Source organism: Chelonia mydas, chromosome 6, assembly GCF_015237465.2.
Source record: "Chelonia mydas isolate rCheMyd1 chromosome 6, rCheMyd1.pri.v2, whole genome shotgun sequence".
In the NCBI taxonomy this organism is placed as follows: Eukaryota; Metazoa; Chordata; order Testudines; family Cheloniidae; genus Chelonia; species Chelonia mydas.
In genome coordinates this window covers 19,612,202-19,632,030 of record NC_051246.2, presented here as the reverse complement: position 1 = coordinate 19,632,030, position 19,829 = coordinate 19,612,202, and the positions used below count along the sequence as shown (strand labels likewise).

The following is a 19,829-nucleotide window of genomic DNA, read 5'->3' as shown; positions in this document are numbered from 1 at the left end:
AGGGCGGTGGCAGGAAATGGTTCAATCCAGTATCACTGCAAACAGAGAGGGGTCAGACTCCTGAGCTTTACGTTTCTTGACCAAGAGAGAGGATTTCACTTAGCTGTTGTGTTTAGGTCAGCTTGGTCCAAGCCAAAGGTCATCTGTCATGTCACGAGGCAATGACCTGAATGACACACAGACTGCATGGCAAGCTGTTCCACATTCTCTCTCTTCTCAAAACAAATCACTCTGTGAGTGTTAGTCCCATGCCAAAACCAAGCCGTCCTGTGTGTATCCTGACTGGTTGCCTTTTGTTCTTTTGTCTCTTCTCACAGCGGGTTCCGGTCACAAATTGTAACGTAAGTGATTTTTAGCCAATGATTAAATATCTCTGATCCATTAACAAGTTACTAACTCCCCTGGTTACTAATGGCTTTGAGGCTGGAGTTTAGCCAGTAACTTTTTTAATCCTGTTAATGCCGGAACGTGAATTGAAGGTCCCACTTACAATACTCTTTGGGACAAATGCCTAAAAGTGACTAATGATTTTGGGCCCAACTTAGAGAGAGGCCTGGTTTCTGGAGTGTGAGTGCTCGGCACTCTCTGAAAATCTTCTCCCTTTAATATGTCTCGAAAACCAGGCAGCCCAAATCATTCCTCACTTCAGAAAACATAGGCCAGGCTTCTTCTTTTATTTTTTGGTGCGTTTGTCTGTTTAAATCCCTTGCTAGTGGGGGAGAGAAGATAATTAAACAGGCTCACAAGCCTTCCTGAACATTTGGTGTCACATTTCCAATCTCTCTGATTCTTTCTGCCTGATTCATGGCCATCCTAGCTACTTTCACAGCTAAGGAGTGAAGCCAGCATCCAGCCCAGAGGCGTGGGGACTGAGAAGGATGTGACGGTGGTTAAATGCTGAGAAATCCCAGGAAATCCCTATTGGGCTGCATGGAGTGATGCTGGAAATGTTCCTGGAATTTTTCAGCAAATGCTGGAAACTGGAGTTTTCTTTACAGACAGTTGAAAAGAGTCAGAGAAGATCAGGACACCCCAACATCTCCTGGCCTTTGATCTGGAAAGACTCCCCTCAGTTTCAGTGGGCTTTGGATCAGGCCCCATCTGATTAAAAGGGACTCTGGAGGGCACTATAACTTCACTGCCTCCAAGATACCAACTGCAATCATTGGGTATAATCAGCGATGAGCCCCAGTGTATAGTCCATGTGGTCATTCAGTGAAGATGCCAGACCACATGGGCATTCCACTTTTGTTGCAGATGGGATTTAATTTATAAACCTTTTCTTGTTTAAGTTCGTGTTTGAAGTTTAAAAGTTAATGTTTGAACTTGGCCTCTGTGTGACATTGGCACAGGTTAGAACTGACCGACTGTGCTGTGGGTTCCAGCAGAAAAAGCTTCCCGGAAGAGCACGCGTTAAAGGACAACAAAGGAATGATACACTGATTGGAAGAGAAGACATGCATAAGGGGAGGTTGAAGGAGCTATGTAGTAGCGTGCTGCCAGAGAGTATTACATATCCCCTTTGTGGCAGGACCGTAGAAGAGGTTATCAGCCTTCGACTGTCTCCAGATAATGGAGTTAGTCCTTTTTAGCTCACATGATAGAGGCTTGTGTTTTGAAACTGGGTTCAATTCCCAGTGAGTGGCTGTGTGCACAGAGACAGATGATGAGGAACATTGGTAAAACTCCCATTGGCTTCAGTGAAAGCTCTGCTTGAGTAAGGGCTCCAGGCTTTGGCTCTGAACTGGGCATGAGCCAAGGGAAAAGCAGAGGCATTCTGGACTTACACCAGTGTGATTGAGCTCAGGATCTGGCCTTTGGTTTATAAATACCTTCAGAGTAACAACAATATAAACTGAGAAAGGGGAACATTCCCAGTCTTGGAAGATGGTAGGACAAAGAGCAATAACTTTAAAGATAAGGAAGAAGAAGGTCTAAGAGGGATGCTCAGAGCAACGGAGTAGTGAAGGGGATGGTTGGTCAAGGCACCATTGCTACAGAGTTCAAGAGAAGGTTGGAGACTAGGTTAATGAGAATAAAAGAGTGAGAGACCCTGCAAAATGCAGGGATCAGACTGGGTGGTCCAAGTGGCTCTGGTCCATCAGGGAATCTGTATTATGGAGGGAATATGTCCTAAAACCCCGCCACTCCCACTGTGATAGTAGTAGAATGGAACAACTTAAAGATCTGAGTATGGAGCATATGGTGCCATGTTTCTGCGTGGAGAAACTGAACCGCAATCTGAGCTTGGCCGCAGACCTTCTGATGTGCACTAGACCAGGTCTCAGGGGCGGTCTGAATAGCCGTCATGCGGCACTCTGACCAAACAGATCCAGCCCTGAGCCGTGATGAAGGAACAGCCTTCTCCCCTCACAGAACATAGAGCCCCTTTTCCTAAGGCTGAGTAACCCCCAGTGCATGTGTGATGGAGAGGGTGTAGAGAACAGACAGAACTCTTTACACTTGTTACATTACTTTATCCTAATGTCTAACAGCTTTTCTCCTGGCCTGTTGCCAGCACTGCATGTCCTTCTGGTTTCAGACCATCCCGGGGAGCCCTGGCGTGCGGGGCCCTGTATCAGTTTACCTGGGGATTGTGTAGCTCCTGGTGCCTCCTGTGCAAATGTAGGATGAGAATTCTCCTGTACTTGCCCCTTCCTGCAGCTTTTATTGAATTGTTCCTGGCAGCAGAGAACTCAAATCCCACCTTCTTCTTTCCTCTCCTGGGCTCTGACTGACTCAGACCTGGCTCCTGGGGGTTGGCTTGAGGAAGCTGCTAGCTGCCATGCTCTGTTCCTCCAGGAGTTCTCCTTCACTGAAGCACTGGTTTCCTTTCTCCTGGCAGGAAGTGCGCTCTGAGTGGCCTGTCTCGAGCCTGCAAACACCGCATCAAGCTAGGGGATTCTGGGAACTATTATTACATCTCACCATCCTGCAGGGCCAGGGTAAGTCCTCCAGTATCCCAGGGGCCAGCTCTTCTTCCCAGCTCCTTCCAGGAACTGAAACAGAGTAATCCCTGGTGTAGCTCCACAGAAGACAGTAGGAGTGAATTGGGCTGATAGAGTTGGGTTGGCTCTCAGTCAGTTTGCATTGATCGCTGCTACCCCGCCCTGTTTCTCAGGGTACAATACCATGCAGTGGTCTGGGTTGTGTCACTCATTTAAGGCAACAGTAACTTTCAAAATATGTCTTTACTTCTCTCTTCTCCATGATTTGATTCTCTGTGAAGCTTTGATTTCCTTTGTCAAACACTATATTTCACTGTTCCTTGAATGCTGGGTTTCGTTACTGTGCAGTGGAGAGCAGTGACTAAGGCTGTTCTGGAAACAGACTCTCCTTTTACTCTGGAGAGCACTGAACAGATAAATTATTCAGTATTATTATGGCCCTGATTCAGCAAAGTACTTAAACAAATGGTTATGCTTAGCTCTCTTCAGCAAAGCTATCAAGCATTTGCCTAAAAGGTAACCATGTGTTTAAGTGCTTTGCTGACTTGGGGCCTAAAGGAGCAAATCATTCCCTACAGCAATCTCTGTCTGGGATAGGGCTGTGGGGGATATTGGCAACAGAGCTCAAACTTTTTCACGTCAACAAAAGCAGTCCAATTTAGCACAACCCCTCCTTGCACAAACAGTGTAGTTTTTCTCTAGGGCTGTTTTCAAACAAAAGAAATTCCCATGTTGTAAAACTTCTTTCAGCAGAGCTCAGTTCTTCCTCTCAAGTCTGAATGTTCACAAAGTGCAAAAGTTCTAGGTCCTTATTTCTGGCCTAGTATGTTTCAGTTACAAATATTGTAGTGAAACTTTGCCAGCCCCTGCTCATAGACTATCAGGGTTGGAAGGGACCTCAAGAGGTCATCTAGTCCAGCCCCCTGCTCAAAGCAGGACCAATCCCCAATTTTTGCTCCAGATCCCTAAATGGCCCCCCTCAAGGATTGAACTTACAACCCTGGGTTTAGCAGGCCAATGCTCAAACCACTGAGCTATCTCTCCCCCCATCATCTTTACACAGCCTTAATTTCTGATACTGAATACACATAAATATCTGCCTCTCTCCTAACTCTCATCCCTGGCTTAAAATACACAGGACTTAGAAAACTCTTTTCATCCATAATTCTCAAAGTACTTCAGTATTGCTGCAGGTGAGGAAATAGGGCCCCAGAGAGATGAAGTGACTTGCTCAAGGTCACACAGTGCCTCAGTGGCAGAGCGGACATTAGACCCCACCACCCTTTACTCCCAGTCTAGCTCTATATCTGCACTTCCCCTGCCTATCCCACTTTACTCTCCTCCTCCTGCCAGGGAGAGTCCCATGGGTTAGTTCCAGGATTTCCAAAGTGACAGTAGTGCTGAGCTCCCATTGACTCCAGCTGGAGTTGCGGGCGCTCTGCACTTGTGAAAATCAGCCCTGTGAGCATAGATGATGACGCCAAAGCACTGAGGTGGGTGATGGCGATGCCAAACCCTGCAGACTTAAGGAAAAAGGGTCCTCTGGCCAGTGTATCTGCCTTTGCTTTGGCCAGCCCCTGCTGTGCTATTATTATCATTGGTGAGGCCGTTTTACAGCAATGTCTCTCTCTCTCTCTCTCTCTCTCTCTCTCTCTCTCTCTCTCTCTCTCTATCTCTCACTCTCTCTCTCTCTCCTAGATCACAGCCGTATGCAACTTCTTCACCTACATTCGCTACATCCAGCAGGGCTTGGTGAGACAGGATGGTAAGAGGCAGCTGGTGGCCCCCAGCAGAGGGTTGGGTGTGGCTGCCCACTGCTGGTCAGTGGGAGCTATTGCAAGAGCTGCTCCCTGTTACAGAAAGGGACTGGGTTCCTAATGTTCAGTGAAGGGAGGCGAGAGGGCAGATGGGATTTTCCCTCAGCCTAGTAAATGCTCTGGAGGGATGGGAGGGCCCCAGTCTAGCTGAATGGGAGGGAGATGTGGAGAGCTCTAGACAGGTTGAGGGAGAGAGGTCAGTAAAGGGGCAGGGAAGCAAGGGAGGGGGACAAGAGGCCTGAGGTGTGGGACGGGCAGGAGTGGGGTGGAGAAGGAAAGGAGATGCTCACACTCTGTGCTTTGGGGGCTGTGCCCCATGCTGCAGGGCTGGCTGAGCAGGATGGCCCTACTCCTGTGGCTCACTCCAGTCCACGTATACTCTCGGTGTGGAGCTACGTCCCACTCATAGGGGAGGGGGCTGAGCCAGGTGGCTCGCACGGCGCCTAGCATGGGGCTGGCTAACCCCCCTGCCCCTTTGCTTTGCAGTGGAGCCGATGTACTGGGAAATCATGCGGCTCAGGAGGGAAATGTCCATGGCCAAGCTGGGCTTCTACCCCAGCGTGATGTAGGCTGGGCCTCGCCGTCTGAAGGGAGCTGCCCCAGCTTGAAGGTCACGTACTCCAGCAGGCAGACAGACTGAGGCAGTGCATCTACGCCCACGGGGTTCCCTCCCTCTCCTGGCCTGACATGAACTGCAGAGGGGAGGAGCATGAGTTCCCCCATCCAAAGGCCTCCTTGCTGCCGTTCTCACAGCGACTGAGATGCAGACACTCCCTCTCCCCCCAGAGATGGGCTGGTCCTTTGAGTTCTGGGGGGTGGCCAGCTCTAAGTTCTGTCCATAGTGGACCCTTTTCTCTATGCTGCCTATAGCCAGTTTTTTTAATTTTATACACGATCTTGCTTCTGCGGATTCTCCCAGACCTGCTGTGCACGAGGCGGGTCCGGGGCTCCCCCGTTTGGCAGTGGGTCCTTCGGCACCGAACTGCAGCTGGGCCTTCCCACATCCACCCCTCTGCTTGAGGCAGGGGTGCAGTATTGCCCAGCTGTGCCCCCAGCCCTCACTGGTGCCCCCTGCAAATGCCAGCACTGCACAAAAACCTCACTAAGAGCCATGCAAAGCATGTTTTCCAAGTGCTTCCCTGCTCCTCTGGCAGTCGCCTATCGGAGTCACTTTCCATTCGCTCAGTCACAAAGAGGGGTTTGATTCTCTTTTCAGCACAGGGTTTGGTTTTGTAATCCAGCTCAGAGCCGGAGAGCTACAGCGTAGGCCAAAGCTCCATGCCTGGGGCCTTGGTCTCTGTGCAAATGGAAATTGCAGAACAGAAAAGCTAGCCACAGCTATGCTGAGGTTGGCTGTACTAGGCTGCAGACAGCGTCTCTTCAGGTCCTCGTGAGGCAGCGGTGCCCTGCTATGGTCACTGCAGGAATGAGCATCTCCCTATTGCTCTGCTTTAAACCCCAGCCAAGGACAGATGCCTCGTAGCCACTCCTGTTTCTAGGCTGTGGCTTCAGGCATTCACCTCCCTGGGGCTGTCTCCTCTCTGGCTCTCCTTATAGCCCCTAACTCAAGCAGTCACTACTCAGTGGCCAGTTATAGGCTCTGGCTCTGGGCATTCACTTCTGTGCTGCTCGATTAAGGCCAGAAGGAACCATTAGATCATCTAGTCTGACCTCCTGTATAACAGAGGCTGTAGAATTTCACCCAGTGACTCCTGTATTGGACCCAAGCCTTGTCAGTGCTTCCTTAAAGGTCTCCCAGCTCCCCAGCAGGGGAGCCCTGAGACACCACTGCATGTGGGTGACAGGGCCTGGGGCAACCATCTCCTAGCCCCCGCTGCAGCTCACATCTCCCCTCCCACTGTCGTTAATATAGGAGTATATGCAGTAGTGCTGGGAGGGCCTGATCCAAAGCTCATTGAAATCCTTGGACTCCCAGTGGCTTGGGCTCAGACATTTAAATATACATGGTGCCGTACAGAACCTTGCAAAGCCATGATCCTTGCCTTGGGTTGTCTTTATAATTGAATAATTAACCTTGTCTACTATGTCATCATCTCGGCTGCCATCTCGCATGGCGCTGCTGGACCGCGTTTCTCTGTGACGTAACTCCACTGCTGTCAGCAGAGGCATGATTTGGCCCGTTAGCACCCAGTCTCAGATCATCTGTGACGTCACAGCCTCTCCCCGGAGGAGCTGCTGCACAAGTAACCTGATAATGTGCAAAGGAAAACGCTCTGTGTGAGTCGCCTGCCGTTCTGCTTTGCGTTTGTCTGGGACCGGGGGGCAAATGGCAATAGAACCTCTGGGCTGTTTGCAGGTCAGCAGATGCCTCGTTGCATAAGAGCCTCTTGAGCGTGGGGCAGCAATCCTGGGAGAGGCACTCCTTTGATCGTGCGAATGCTGGCTGCGCCCTGCTGCTCTGTGGGAGGCTCTGCCTGGTGGCCCTTGGTGCCCCCCTGAGGGCATACAGTGGCACTTGCAAGCAAAGGGTTGGTCAATAAGTGAAACTCAAGTCCTGCTCCCCAAAGGTAGCTGGGAGGAGGATGCTGGAAATGCTCCCATGGTACCTGCCTCTTCCTACTTAGAACAGGGCTGGTCTGAAACACCAGCACCCAGTTGTGGCCCCACTGCTTGGCTCTGCTTCGACAGCCACGAGCCATAATGGGATTGCAAAGTTTAATTCCTCTTCAGCAGCTGGGTGTCCTGGAAATCCTCACTCTGATCCTGGCTGAAAAAAATATTAGCTGTTTTCTGCAAGGGAAGATGTTTTACACTGTGAATTAGAGGCCTGGAGAGAGAGCATTTAAGGACAAGCTAAGCTGGGTGCCAGCGTTTGAGCTGGTGTGAATCAGCATCTCTGAGTCCAGTGGAGCTATTCTGATTTACACTAGCTGTGATGAGGGAAAGCTGAGAATGTCCTGCTCAGATTCAGATTTCAGCTCTTTCCTTGCAGTTCCACCTGGATCTATTTTACTTTGGTTTCTGCTCTAAACTGCTATGTAATGTTGCTGTGTGCTGTTAACCAGCTGCCCTGTTCCAGCCTGGAGGTCACTGCAGGTCAGCAGTGGGTGAGATGATCCCTCTGTGTAGATTTTCCTATCAGTTTGTAAAGTGCTTTGGGCTGAAAGAAGCTAGAGAACTGCAAGCTGTTATTGGTCTAGACACTTTGTTTTAAATGTAAGACAAAAACAGTGTGTTAATTGCTCAATTTAAACAGCAAGGTGGCTGCACTCTGCTCTTTATAAAGGAAAATAAACCTTTGCCTAGAGGAAGAATCACAATTCCAGACTCCATATTTGGCCTGGCCACACCAAGGGAGGGCAGGGAAGCAGTTTAGTGGCCACAATGAGGATCCGAATACTGTTGCTCTGTGGTGATAAGCTGGACTAAGGCTCCTCAGGATGAGCTTATGTAGGGCACATGGATTGGTGTGGAGTTACTGACCATAGTGCACCATCCTGGGTTCCTGCACTGCTTCGACTAGGAGATGCCCTGGTGCCACTGTAGGAACTGGCAAATCCGAGACACTGGAACTGCAGTATTGCAATAGGAACAGGGGATACCATGGTGCTGTTACATGAAGAGTGGAATGGCAGTGATTGTGTAGCCAGTTTAGGAGAATGTGGGTCTTTGCCTCCCTCTAGCGGCATAGGATTCTTGTGTGTCTGCTACCCCTCCGACCAGGAGAGTTAACTCTTTAGCTCAAGGAGTAGATGCTGGAGCTGAAGGTTGCTGGGTTCAAACCCCACTGTTGTAGATGGGGGTAGATTGGTTATAATTATTTTACTCGTCGGGCAAATGCTGAGTTTTAAGGGGGTTTGCAGCACCACATCTTCATTTCTGCCATGTGGGACCTGGTGACTGGGAAAGAAACTCAGCAAATCAAAGGTGAACAAGGTGCAGGGTGAGATCAGAGCAGAAACGTGTCCAGAAATGTGCTACATTAGAGTCTAAATCATTTGCTGCATCAGGGTCACCCTCAGCCTTCAGTGGGGTCCAGCTGCAAGAGGTCACCTCAGATGAGTTTACACGGCAGCCAGATGCCATTCCCCATCACTGCTGGGGTTGAAGATGCCCTGGAGGTCAGTTCTCACTTAAATATAAAAGGATCCTGGGAAGTTTTCAGCTCTACACATGAGTTGGCAATACATATGTCCTAAGGCCGTGGTTTTATAGCAACTCATTCACTTCCAACAGATCTGGAGCATGCCCCTAAAGACTCAACAGCCAAACTCCCACTGACTTCAGTAGGGGCAGGGGAGGCCAATACCAGGCAATTCCCATTCATTTCTGCACTGGAGCTTTGGCAGGCGTGGGACTGAGGTGTGGAACAGCACGGCCTCCACTGCTGGTTCGAGCAGGCACAGCTGAATGAGAGCTCATTCTCATGCAGAATTAGTGCGGCTAACAGGGGTGGCTGGGAGCCAGAGTCATTTGTGAGGATCTGGACAGCTAAGTCTCTCTGTGTATTCCACTGAATGAAGAGTCTCTCCTGCTCTGTGATCTGGCCTGCTTCTCCTTGGTCTGGCAGGAACCAAGCAAGGGACACTACCTGGTGTTACAGCCTGACAGTGGATGGTGCTCTTCATTTTGTGGAGGCAGCATAACCACCAGGAATCCCTCTCCTATGGGACTGGTGCCTCCTAACACCTGTCTATTTGTAGGATCGCCACCTACAGGACTCCACAGGATGGACTGTCTGTCCCAGAAACCCACCTATTCAATGATCCTCTTTTCCTAATTACACCGTTTCCCCAGCACCAATACTCCTAGCATTCTACCTTCAGTAGGTGGGTATGGGACCAGCATTGGGGCCTGGACATATCAGTGATTACCTTTGAAAATGGGCCCCCAATGATGGGGGTGTGTGGGTTCCCCAGCATTTAGCCTCCTTTCTCCTGTGTCATTACAGCACATCAGACTCTCCTGCACTAAAGCAGTGGGCGATCCCAGCCCATGACTTTGGGATCCAGTGGGATTCTAGGAAATCATTCTGGCAGGGCCTGACTCGACTTTTAGCAGCCCACTGGAAGGGGTAGATGTGACTGGTCTCCTGGGTGCATCATTATCTCCTTACCAGTATTGTCCTGTTTAAACAGCCTCTCTTCCTGAGAGCGGGGTGGCCTTTCTCGCCTCAGCACTGTTTTATTCCTCCTAAGCCTGTCTCCCCTCCAGCTGCAAAAGAAACATTACCTTTTCAAGGTGGAGCTTCCATGCTTTTTGCCTTCCCCACGGGAAAGGGTTAGCCCTAATGTGGAGGCAATTTAGCTTCCTACAGGCCTGGGGGAAGTGCCAAGAGTGAACTGGCCTGCTGAGTGCATCTAGATCCCTGCTGGGGTCAGACTTACCCAGCAGCTGGGGCTTGATTTGATTAGGGAGGATAATTATTTGGAGGAAGAGACCACACACACTCAGGCTGGGAACATAGGGGCAGACTCGACACCATGCCAGCACAGGAACAGAGGGAAATCATTCAGAGACTGTGGGCAATGGTTCAGTCCCCAGGCATGGTGCTCAGGCCTGCCTTAAACTGTGCCCCAGCATCTGGCTGCTGTGAGCCATTGCAGGGGCACAGCGGCTCTGCCATGGCCTGTCCCTCCAGCCTGCCTGTGCTGTGCCTCGCCATGCCCTCTGTGCCTGGCGCTCATGCGGAGGCAGGGTAGAGTGGCACAGCTGGAGTATGGGCCTTCTCTGCCAGGTTTATTCCTTGGGAGGGGAAGCGATCTCAGGGTGGTCCTATGGCCTTTTTGTGCCAGCTGGGCTAGTGCAAAGGGGCCCTGAGCAAGGATGAATTAAGCCTTTATTCTACCAAGAGGGAACTGAGGCTAAGCTCCGAGGGGTTTCAGAAACAGATGGGCTGTGCCTGTTCCTTCCATCCCAGAGTATCCCTCTGATTTCAAATGAAGCTTGTCTGAAAGATGCTTCTTTTCTCCCGAGCAGAAATGAAATCGGATGCAGCCCCCTTGGGCCACTTTCATAATGGTTCCTCCTAGAAGAGCGAGGAATGTCGGCTGGTGTATCTGTTGTCCTCCCCACAGAGCGCCTGCTTGTTCCTGGAGAGAGTATGGCAGCTCCCTGCCAGCTGGTGCCAATCTCTCACTGGGCACATTGCCTATTGTAATGCCAATAAGGTACCGTGCGTGCCTCTGCAGAGCCTGGCTGGAAAAGCAGATGTAAGTCACAGCCAGCAGATGTGTTAGATTGTCAGTTCATGTCCCTGGGCCCAGCGCGTGGCTATTCCCTACAGCGTATCACGTGATGTGTGGGCCTAGTGTGAGACGTCCCAAGTGCTGAGTCTCCGTTCATTTCCCTCAGGGCTCTCACAGCTTAATCTGCTATCCCAAACTTGTACATCTTCGCAGGCCTTGAGTTTCACCTGGGCTCAGACTGGCACAAAACAACCACTCGGAAGGAAAATCCCACCTAAACTGGTTGCTCTTCAGCCTTTCCTTCCTCCTCCTCTGGCACTGTCCCACAGGGAAGGCTCAGGAGGGTTGTGCTTCCCCCCTTCTCCCCCCCCCAATCTTGCTTCACACCATGCACAGTGTTTCCATAGGAAAGTTAATGGTGTACCTTAGAATGCTTTTAATCAGTCAAAATACAGTTCACAGCCAGGAGCAGCACGAAGATTGAACTGTCAGGATCCCCTTGGGGAAAGGAAATAAAAACAGGGATTTAAGTAAACCCTGGCTTAGAAGGGTTTGGGTGTGAAGGCTTATACTGATCCTAAAGCAGGGTTGATAAAGGGTCCAATACCCACCTTGGGTTTAACTGTTCCCACAGTCACACCTACATCTACGGACTTGCATGGGGCGTAGGTCAGGGCAGAATTTGGTCCTGAGCCCGTAAAGGTCCAGTTCTACCCTCAAATACATGGGTGAAGCACCCTTGTAATCCCATCGATTCCTAGCTCCCTTGCTGTGTGTCTCTCCCTGTAGTCCCCTCTCTCCTGTCTGTGGCAGTTGGTATGTTCACGGCACACTTGAGGGGGAATCAAATGGCATCAAATTCATGAATTTCTTCCCCTATTCAAAATGGCCACCATGTCCCCTGCCTTTCCATAGGACTGAAGAAATAGGCTGCCTTCGGTCAAGCTGGCTACCATTTCCCTCAAGCTTTTGGATGTGGAGGCTGGGCTACAGTAAAGCTGGCTACCAGCCAGTGCTGGTGTCTTTCAGTCATTGTCCTTTTCCCTTGTGACCTGCCTGAGTCCCTCAGGCTTTATTCGTTCTTATTGCCACTAAGGTGACTAGTAGTTACTGAGTAAGAAGAGATGGTGCGGGGCAGCTGGGGAGTTACTCCAGCAGGTTGGTCTCTGGCAGAGCTCTGCTGTTAGACAACTCTGGGGTGAGTTGGTGGGTGAGCTCCCAGAGTGTATGACACCTGCTGGGTCTGTGCCACAGCACTCGGTCACCCTAGAGGTACGTGTGGGGCTAAAGGAAATCTGGCTTCCACTCTTGCACGGTTCTTTTGTCCAGGATGCTTTGGAAATTCTGTTCTGTGATCAGGGCTGGTGCCAGTGTGGCTGCTGGGATTCCTGAGATGAGAGCTGGAGGGGATGGTTAGAGCTGGCAGCTCTCTAACTTCTGAGCTTGCTGGGGCTGCCCTGGGGGACAATTGGTACTTTCAGACACAGCCAAGTCCTTCCCTCTCTGGAATATCTGGGAAGGAAATCAGAAGGAAAACTGTCTATGGCTGTGCAGGAGCAAACAGGCAGGAAGGATGCCAGGGCATATTGATTCCTGTGACAACAGTAAGACAGCGAGGACCTGGTGCTGATCTCACATCAGCCTTACAGCTGTCTCTCTCTTGGTGGATTTATACCAGCATAAATGGGAGGAGAATCAGCCCTTGGGACTCTTCTGTGTCTGAAGCGATCTAAAAGGAGCTGCTGTACCTCCCTTGTTTCATTCCCTTGCCTGGGCACAGGCTATGAAGAAAGCACAGGGGCAAGGTTAAGCTAAGCCGCAAACTTATTTTCTGTGTAGTGTCACAGTTGCAGTGAATAGGGAAATTGCTCCAACCCCAGCAGCTGCAGCCAGTGAGGTGGTGCTGAAGGTCCGAGTCCCCAGATCAGAGAACAGAAATGGTGTTAGAATGGATCGAACAGACTTTTTATAGTCACAGAGAGCAGGAATGCCAGGGTGTCCTCACTACAGGCCTAACTCCAAGCTCAGTGTACATCTGGAGTCACTCCACTGAAGGTCATGGAGTTACTCTAGATTTACACATGTGTGGGTGAGATCAGAAATGGGGCCTTTGGCCTGTAATGTGTAGCTGAGAATCAGTCATTCATGCCTCCCAGCACAGAGGGCTGAGTCTAGAAATATCACCTTCCCCCCTAACTGATGTATCCACACAGAGGCAGGCATTGGGACCGGTGTCCTCTTTGGTTTTGTTTTCCTCAGGGTGCTCTCCACATGGGGTCCATCATCCCTATGCTTTGTACTCACTCCTCAGATGAGCTGTGTGAGTGGCATTCTCCTTGCAGCAGGTCATAAGCAATTGAGTGATGTGTAGCTCTCCTTCAGTGGGAACAGAGGCCACCACACTCCCAGAGCCTGCCAGCAGGGGGCCTGGGCGCCAGACCAGTACTTGGACATGCATCTGCTGCAGAGGTGGCAGCATTTCAGTGGTAAACTAATTGGCCGCCCCATTCACAGAACGCTTGGAGATCCTTCAGGTGCTGTGTACGTGGAAAGTGATTTATTAGTCTGAGTTGTCTGTGATAGATCGTAACCTCTCCTGGGCAAGGACGGTCGCTCATGCTCTGTACAACACCTAGCACAATGGGGCCTCTTAGTAAAATAGTAGTAATAATAGCTCTGTTATTTTCCATTCCCCCACTAGGTGGCACTATAGATGAGGCATACACTGCTACCACAAGCAGCTTGATTACAGGTTAGGGTGTGATACAGAATGATCCTATAAGCAGCTTGTTATAAATTTCAGGAAGTTGTAAATTAAGTCCCTTAACTCCATTTCTCTCTCTCTGAAAATGCAGTGTCCAATGTTAGGGAACTGTCTGGTTCGGGTCCTGGCTACCCAAGAAGCAGCCTCTCCTCCTGCTCCATCCTGATAACCCGCTTTACCCACTTATAGGGGTTTTTCACCCAGCTCTTTAGCACAGCACAGAGAATGGTTCCTGCTGCTGGCTCTCTGGATGCCTGACCTTGGAACATGGACAGTGGGTTCTGCGCTCTGCTGGCATGGCTGCAGAGTAGGGACAAAGGCCCCTCCGGGCTGTAGCCAGTCTGGTACTCAAAGAACACAGGATTTACAGGGAACAAAGTAGGCTCCTTCTGCATCAGGGACTGGGGAGAGGGACAGAGAGACAGTGAAGGGAGTTGGCCACTGACTCTATAGCAAAGGAAATTGGGTTGTAGACTTTATAGAGTATGGACAAACTTCCAGATATGGTCACTGGAACGTGCAATATGCCCTGAAATCTGGGTTGGGGCAGCCTGGATTTTAACCCTCCTAAAGGCAGGAGATTGCCACCGCAGCCTTAACTGACCCCCTCATGCATCTGCATTATAGCAAGGTCTTTTGTTCTATGTTCGCACAACGCACAGGCCTGAGTCTCTGCTCCCCAGCCCTGCGTCAGCCAGAGGTAACCACTGAAGTCCATGGTCTTACACCTGTGTGGAGCTGATGTAAATGAAAAACTAATCAGGCTCCCAGCATGGTCACTGTCACAGGAGTGCTTTGTAAAAGAGGCAGTGGTTATTAACAGAGAAAGTGGCAGTAGATGGCACTCAGGAATGCACCACATAGTTCCTGGGCTTTGTAGGACCAATAAAACTACTTACTGGTGAGCGCAGGACTGCTTTACATGCATCTCTAGTTAACAGTCCCTAGTTCTCACCAGTTACCACACACTGGTACCGAAGACAGCATATTTTCCTAGGCCTAGAGTACAAAATAGCCTTGCTGTCCCAGACACGGTGCAATGGCCTGTATTGATAAATGTGGGCTGTCCCTAGCTAATCATGGTTTTCCAGGCACAAACGGAATGCATGGAGAGTGACCAAACAAGAAAGGACACAGTGTGCGTGTGTGTGATCTGAAACCGTGCACTGAGCTGAACGCCACGTGGCTGCTAATCTCTGCAGATTTAGAAATGTAAAGGTCATCCCAGGTACACAGCTACAATATATGCACCTTATTTGCAATATGGTTGTTGGATGAACATTTTTGAGCAGTTGCCTTGCCTGGGGCTTTCCTTATCCGACAGCCAGATGCTCCAGGTTTTACCTGTCCAGTCCTGTCTCCAGGCAGCCAGATCCACCCTGGGAATGAGGAGACTGTTGCAGGGGGACAAAGTGGTCCAGGAAGTGGCTGCTGGAGAAGACGTCTGTGGGGAGTTGGCGGATGTGGGCGTTCTTGCACAGGATCCAGAACAGTTACCTTTGCCAGCTCTTCTCTCTGCTGGGAGGTATAGCTAATGTGTAGTGCCCAGCTACGTAATGCAGACATAAGCATCCCTTCCCTGTGGTAAATCCTGGGTGGCCTGAGGAATCTGAGGAAGCTAATGCTGTGATCAGCCAGTGCTGGCATTTGGGGACTGAATGACAAAGTGCTGCTTTGTCACAGGACCCCTCACCTGTCCCCATAAAACAGAGCCTAGAACGGCTTCCCTAGCAGGCAGGCCAGGAGCTCACCCACCTCCTCACGTCTATTACACTAGGGATGGGTGGATGGCTCTGCCATTGCTCCTGCCCTGGGCCAGGATTAAAGGTTTGATTTTCAGAGGTGCTGAGCCACCTGCCACTGAAGTGAGACAGAGTTCTGGGAGCCCCGAGATTTCCAGGCAATGGGCCATTCCCTGCCCCTGCCAGCTGCAGTTTGATCCTAGCATTAGTTTCTGTTTGCTGTATAGCTTTACTAAGGTTTCCCAAGGTCAGGGCTGCTCTTATATAAACCTACGTGTGCATTAACTTGGCTTAGTGTGTAGCAGTCTCAGACCTTCTCTGATAAGAGCAGGGTCTGCCGAGCAGCGAGGTATAAGAGAACAGCTGAGAAATATGTGGTGGCAACTATGAGTCTGATGCAACACTCACTGAAGTCTCGGCAAATCTGTCCCATGGCTTCAGTAGGAGTTGGGTGTGGTCCTGTGTGAGGGATGCCATGCCACGGGTTGAGCAGCTCCAAGCTGATGCCCTGACTTGGAGATATGCACTGATGATCTTGCAGGTCTCCTGGTAGCAGCTCTCCTCACTCCCGGAGGGGCTGAGCTGGTGGACGCTGCAGTGACTCTCTTGTTCTTCCTCAGGAACACCCCCGCCAGGACCTGTATTCCTAAATACTCATCAGATCTCGAGTGCCCTGGGGAGGGAAGAGGCCATTAAAGCAGGAACTCTAATATCACTTCAGTGAAATGCTCAGTGCTGAAAGCCAGCTCCTCCCATGTGCTGCTGACCTGACAGGAGCAGCTAGACAAGACTGCACTCTGCAGGCCATTGCACAGATAGAATACATCACCCATTTGGGGGGCAGGAACAAAACATGCTGTGGAGGGACACCTAGCCAGGGCTAGCTAGAGGAGATGGAACCCAGCAGAAAACCCAAACTGGAAAGGAGAAAGCAGGTCGGAGCACTGGCTCTTAGAGGACAGAAGGCAGCCCAAAAACAGGATAGAAAGTCTTCCATGGGGCACCCATGTTACAGACTCAGAATGTGCTCCGAGAGGTCCCCTAGAACCGCCATGGGGTGGAGCATGCAAAGCAGGCCATGTACGGGGCAGCCATTGTATTAGAGAGGCCATTTGAGAGTCATAGAATCATAGATATCAGGGCTGGAAGGGACCTCAGGAGGTCATCTAGTCCAACCCCCTGCTCAAAGCAGGACCAATTCGCAACTAAATCAGCCCAGCCAGGGCTTTGTCAAGCCTGATCTTAAAAACTTCTAAGGAAGGAGATTCCACCACCTCCCTAGTTAACGCATTCCAGTGCTTCACCACCCTCCTAGTTGAAAAAGTTTTTCCTAATATCCAACCTAAACCTCCCCCACTGCAACTTAAGACCATTACTCCTCATTCTGTCATCTGCTACCACTGAGAATAGTCTAAATCCATCCTCTTTGGAATCCCTTCAGGTAGCTGAAACCAGCTATCAAACCATCATTCTTCTCTTCTGCAGACTAAACAATCCCAATTCCCTCAGCCTCTCCTCATAAGTCATGTGTTCCAGTCCCCCTAATCATTTTTGTTGCCGTCGACTGGACGCTTTCCAATTTTTTCACATCCTTCTTGTAGTGTGGGTCCCAAAACTGGACACAGTACTCCAGATGAGGCCTCACCAATGTCAAATAGAGGGGAACGATCACATCCCTCGATCTGCTGGCAATGCCCCTACTTATACAGCCCAAAATGCCATTGGCTTTCTTGGCAACAAGGGCACACTGCTGACTCATATCCAGCTTCTCGTCCACTGTAACCCCTAGGTTCTTTTCTGCAGAACTGCTGCCTAGCCATTTGGTCCCTAGTCTGTAGCAGTGCATGGGATTCTTCCGTCCTAAGTGCAGGACTCTGCACTTGTCCTTGTTGAACCCCATCAGATTTCTTTTGGCCCGATCCTCTAATTTGTCTAGGTCCCTCTGTATCCTATCCTTACCCTCCAGCATATCTACCACTCCTCCTAGTTTAGTATCATCCGCAAATTTGCTGAGAGTTCAATCCACACCATCCTCCAGATCATTTATGAAGATATTGAACAAAATTGGCCCCAGGACCGACCCTTGGGGCACTCTGCTTGATACCAGCTGCCAACTAGACATGGAGCCATTGATCACTACCCGTTGAGCCCGACAATCTAGCCAGCTTTCTAGCCACCTAATAGAATACTGTGGGAGACCGTGTCAAAAGCTTTGCTAAAGTCAAGGAATAACACGTCCACCACTTTCCACTCATCCACAGAGCCAGTTATCTCGTCATAGAAGGCAATTAGATCAGTCAGGCATGACTTGCCCTTGGTGAATCCATGCTGACTGTTCCTCATCATTTTCCTCTCCTCTAAGTCCCAATGAGAAGCACAAATGGAGCACGTGGGAGAGGGACATTGCTGGGAAGAGAAGGAGAAACTCCAGAATCAGGGAGAATTTGGGGAATTTTCATTCAGAAAGGGACTGTAGTTTTTTAAAGTGTGTGTTGGAACAGCAGCTAAAATGGACATATACTGCTATCCTGCCATGCTGTCCTGAGCGTCTCCTACCTGCTACAAAGCAGGAAACATCAGACGTGCTAGTGGGAGGACAGAGGTTCCTAATCAAGGTGCAGGAAATGGGGGATTTCTTCTCCGTGCAGGGCAGGAGGGGGGACTGCCCCCCATCAGAGCACTCCAGGTTCCCAGCCAGCAGCCCAGCTCGCGGGTGAAGTTGCAGAGTTTCTTGGCCAGTCGCGAGGCCGTGCTGCCATACGCCGTGCTGCCATCCACAAAGGAGGTGATGCTGTTCAGCTGCTCCTGAGGCTGCAGCTGTCCTAGGAGGAAGCTAGATCCACCAGTGCTGCAGGCAGGTGAGGAGCAGATTAAGGGTGGGAACTCCATCCTGTCCCCACACGGATGGTGATCATCTGTCGGGAAACATGGCAGTAAATACCCTATGGCTCAGAGGCACAGTGACAGCAGTGGAGAGAGATCCGTGCCAGGGGTGTATTCCCTATGGTCATTCCAGGGGAGAGAGCACAGACCCCTTTTCACAGAGTCACAAAACCTAGATGGGGCACTGGGCCCATTTGCATTATTACTACGGTTAGCATACTGTTCTTCCTGTTGTTACTGAGACCCAGACCTCCGGCCATTTGCCTGAGTACAGGGCCTGTACAGTTGAAGGTACAGTGTGCCTGGGTAGGGAAGCACTGGCTAGAGTTGGTGGAGCCTTGGGAACAGTCTGTTCCATCCACAAAACAGGTGGTGCTGATGCTCTGAGGAGTCAGGTCCATGTCACGGTCAATCCACTGGCCCCACTCCACAAGCCTGTGAGTGTACCCGCTGTCCAGAGAGACGTTCTCATTCGGCGTATGCAGGACCCCATGGGAGACCCAGTGCCCCTGGAGGAGCAGAGAGATGGGTGTATGTGTGTGTGTGTCCAGTTACTAATGGACAGCAAGGGGCTTGGCGATCAGATACCTGACTCCAAATTTGGAGCAATTTTAATTCCATCTGAAACAGCGTGGCTTGCAGTGGGCTGGAGAGCCTAGGGCTTCATTGGGTCTGATCGCAAGATGAGCACCACCTGAGAAGAATCCTGTGATTCCAATATAAAAGGCTGCAGGAACCTGCAGGTAGGGGTGTGGTTGAGAGAGTGTAGTGGAGATCATTAGTGGTGGGAAGTCTGGCACTGAACTGGGGAGTTCAGGAGAGTGTGTGAAACTGAAGCTGGTGGAAACAGCAGCTGCTAGGAGCAAGTGTGGCCCCTGCAGAGCCCTAACTAGGTAAGGCCTGTGAGGGGGAGTTAAAGAAGGGAAGAGGACCTGAAAAGCTTTTGAGTTCTATTTGATAAGTTCTGTTGCCAGCCTGAGGAGAACTGGGGAAGAGTGAATGGAAGGATTTAAGCTAAGAAGGTCACTGGTGACTGTGTTCTTAAAGGAGCCTGGAGGAAGGGAAAGTAGAGATGGGATGGCTACAGAGGCACTCAGGAATCAGTAAGCAGCCACTGTGCTACATAACTCAACACAGCCGTCAGTAGTCCCCTGGCTTGGCTCGGCTCCCTTCAGTCAGATAAGACCACAGGAGGAGATGCAATCTAATGATGCTGTTCAGAATAGTACTGGCATTTAATCACGTTGATTACAGTAGTGCCTCAGGGCCACCCAAGAATGGGGTTCTGTTGTGCTAGGCATTCCCTGGAGCTGGGCGATACCTTCTCAGCCAGGCACTGATGTGACACATGTTGCTTCTTTTCCTGTGTGTCTTGTCTGTGAACCACTTCAGATTGTCTTGGATGTATTTGTTATGTGAAATCACTCCCCAGATGATTTCAGACAGTTGCCGGTAGGTCTCCGTGAGCCATTCATTGTGCATATGCAATATTTGAGATTCAAGTTATGCTCATTTGATTGGACAAG

At 50.4% G+C, this 19,829-nt stretch overlaps 1 protein-coding gene across 16 annotated transcripts in view; it reads left to right on the top strand.

Moving 5' to 3' along the window:
* Positions 1-19,829, top strand: part of RAB3IL1 (RAB3A interacting protein like 1) — a 69,644-nt gene that overhangs the window by 24,804 nt on the left and 25,011 nt on the right. For 9 of the 16 annotated variants that reach the window (XR_006291952.1, XR_006291951.1, XR_006291953.1 and 6 more), the window contains 3 exons: positions 318-341; positions 2,846-2,945; positions 4,647-4,713. Coding sequence is in view for 12 of the 16 variants with exons in the window: in XM_043550206.1 (XP_043406141.1) it covers positions 318-341; positions 2,846-2,945; positions 4,647-4,713 (191 nt within the window). In the remaining 4 variants the exon portion in view is untranslated. Of the gene's footprint in view, positions 1-317; positions 342-1,352; positions 2,014-2,845; positions 2,946-4,646; positions 4,714-5,251; positions 8,041-19,829 lie in introns of those variants that run through there. The other 7 variants (XM_043550209.1, XM_037899461.2, XM_043550210.1 and 4 more) reach the window with 4 other exon arrangements.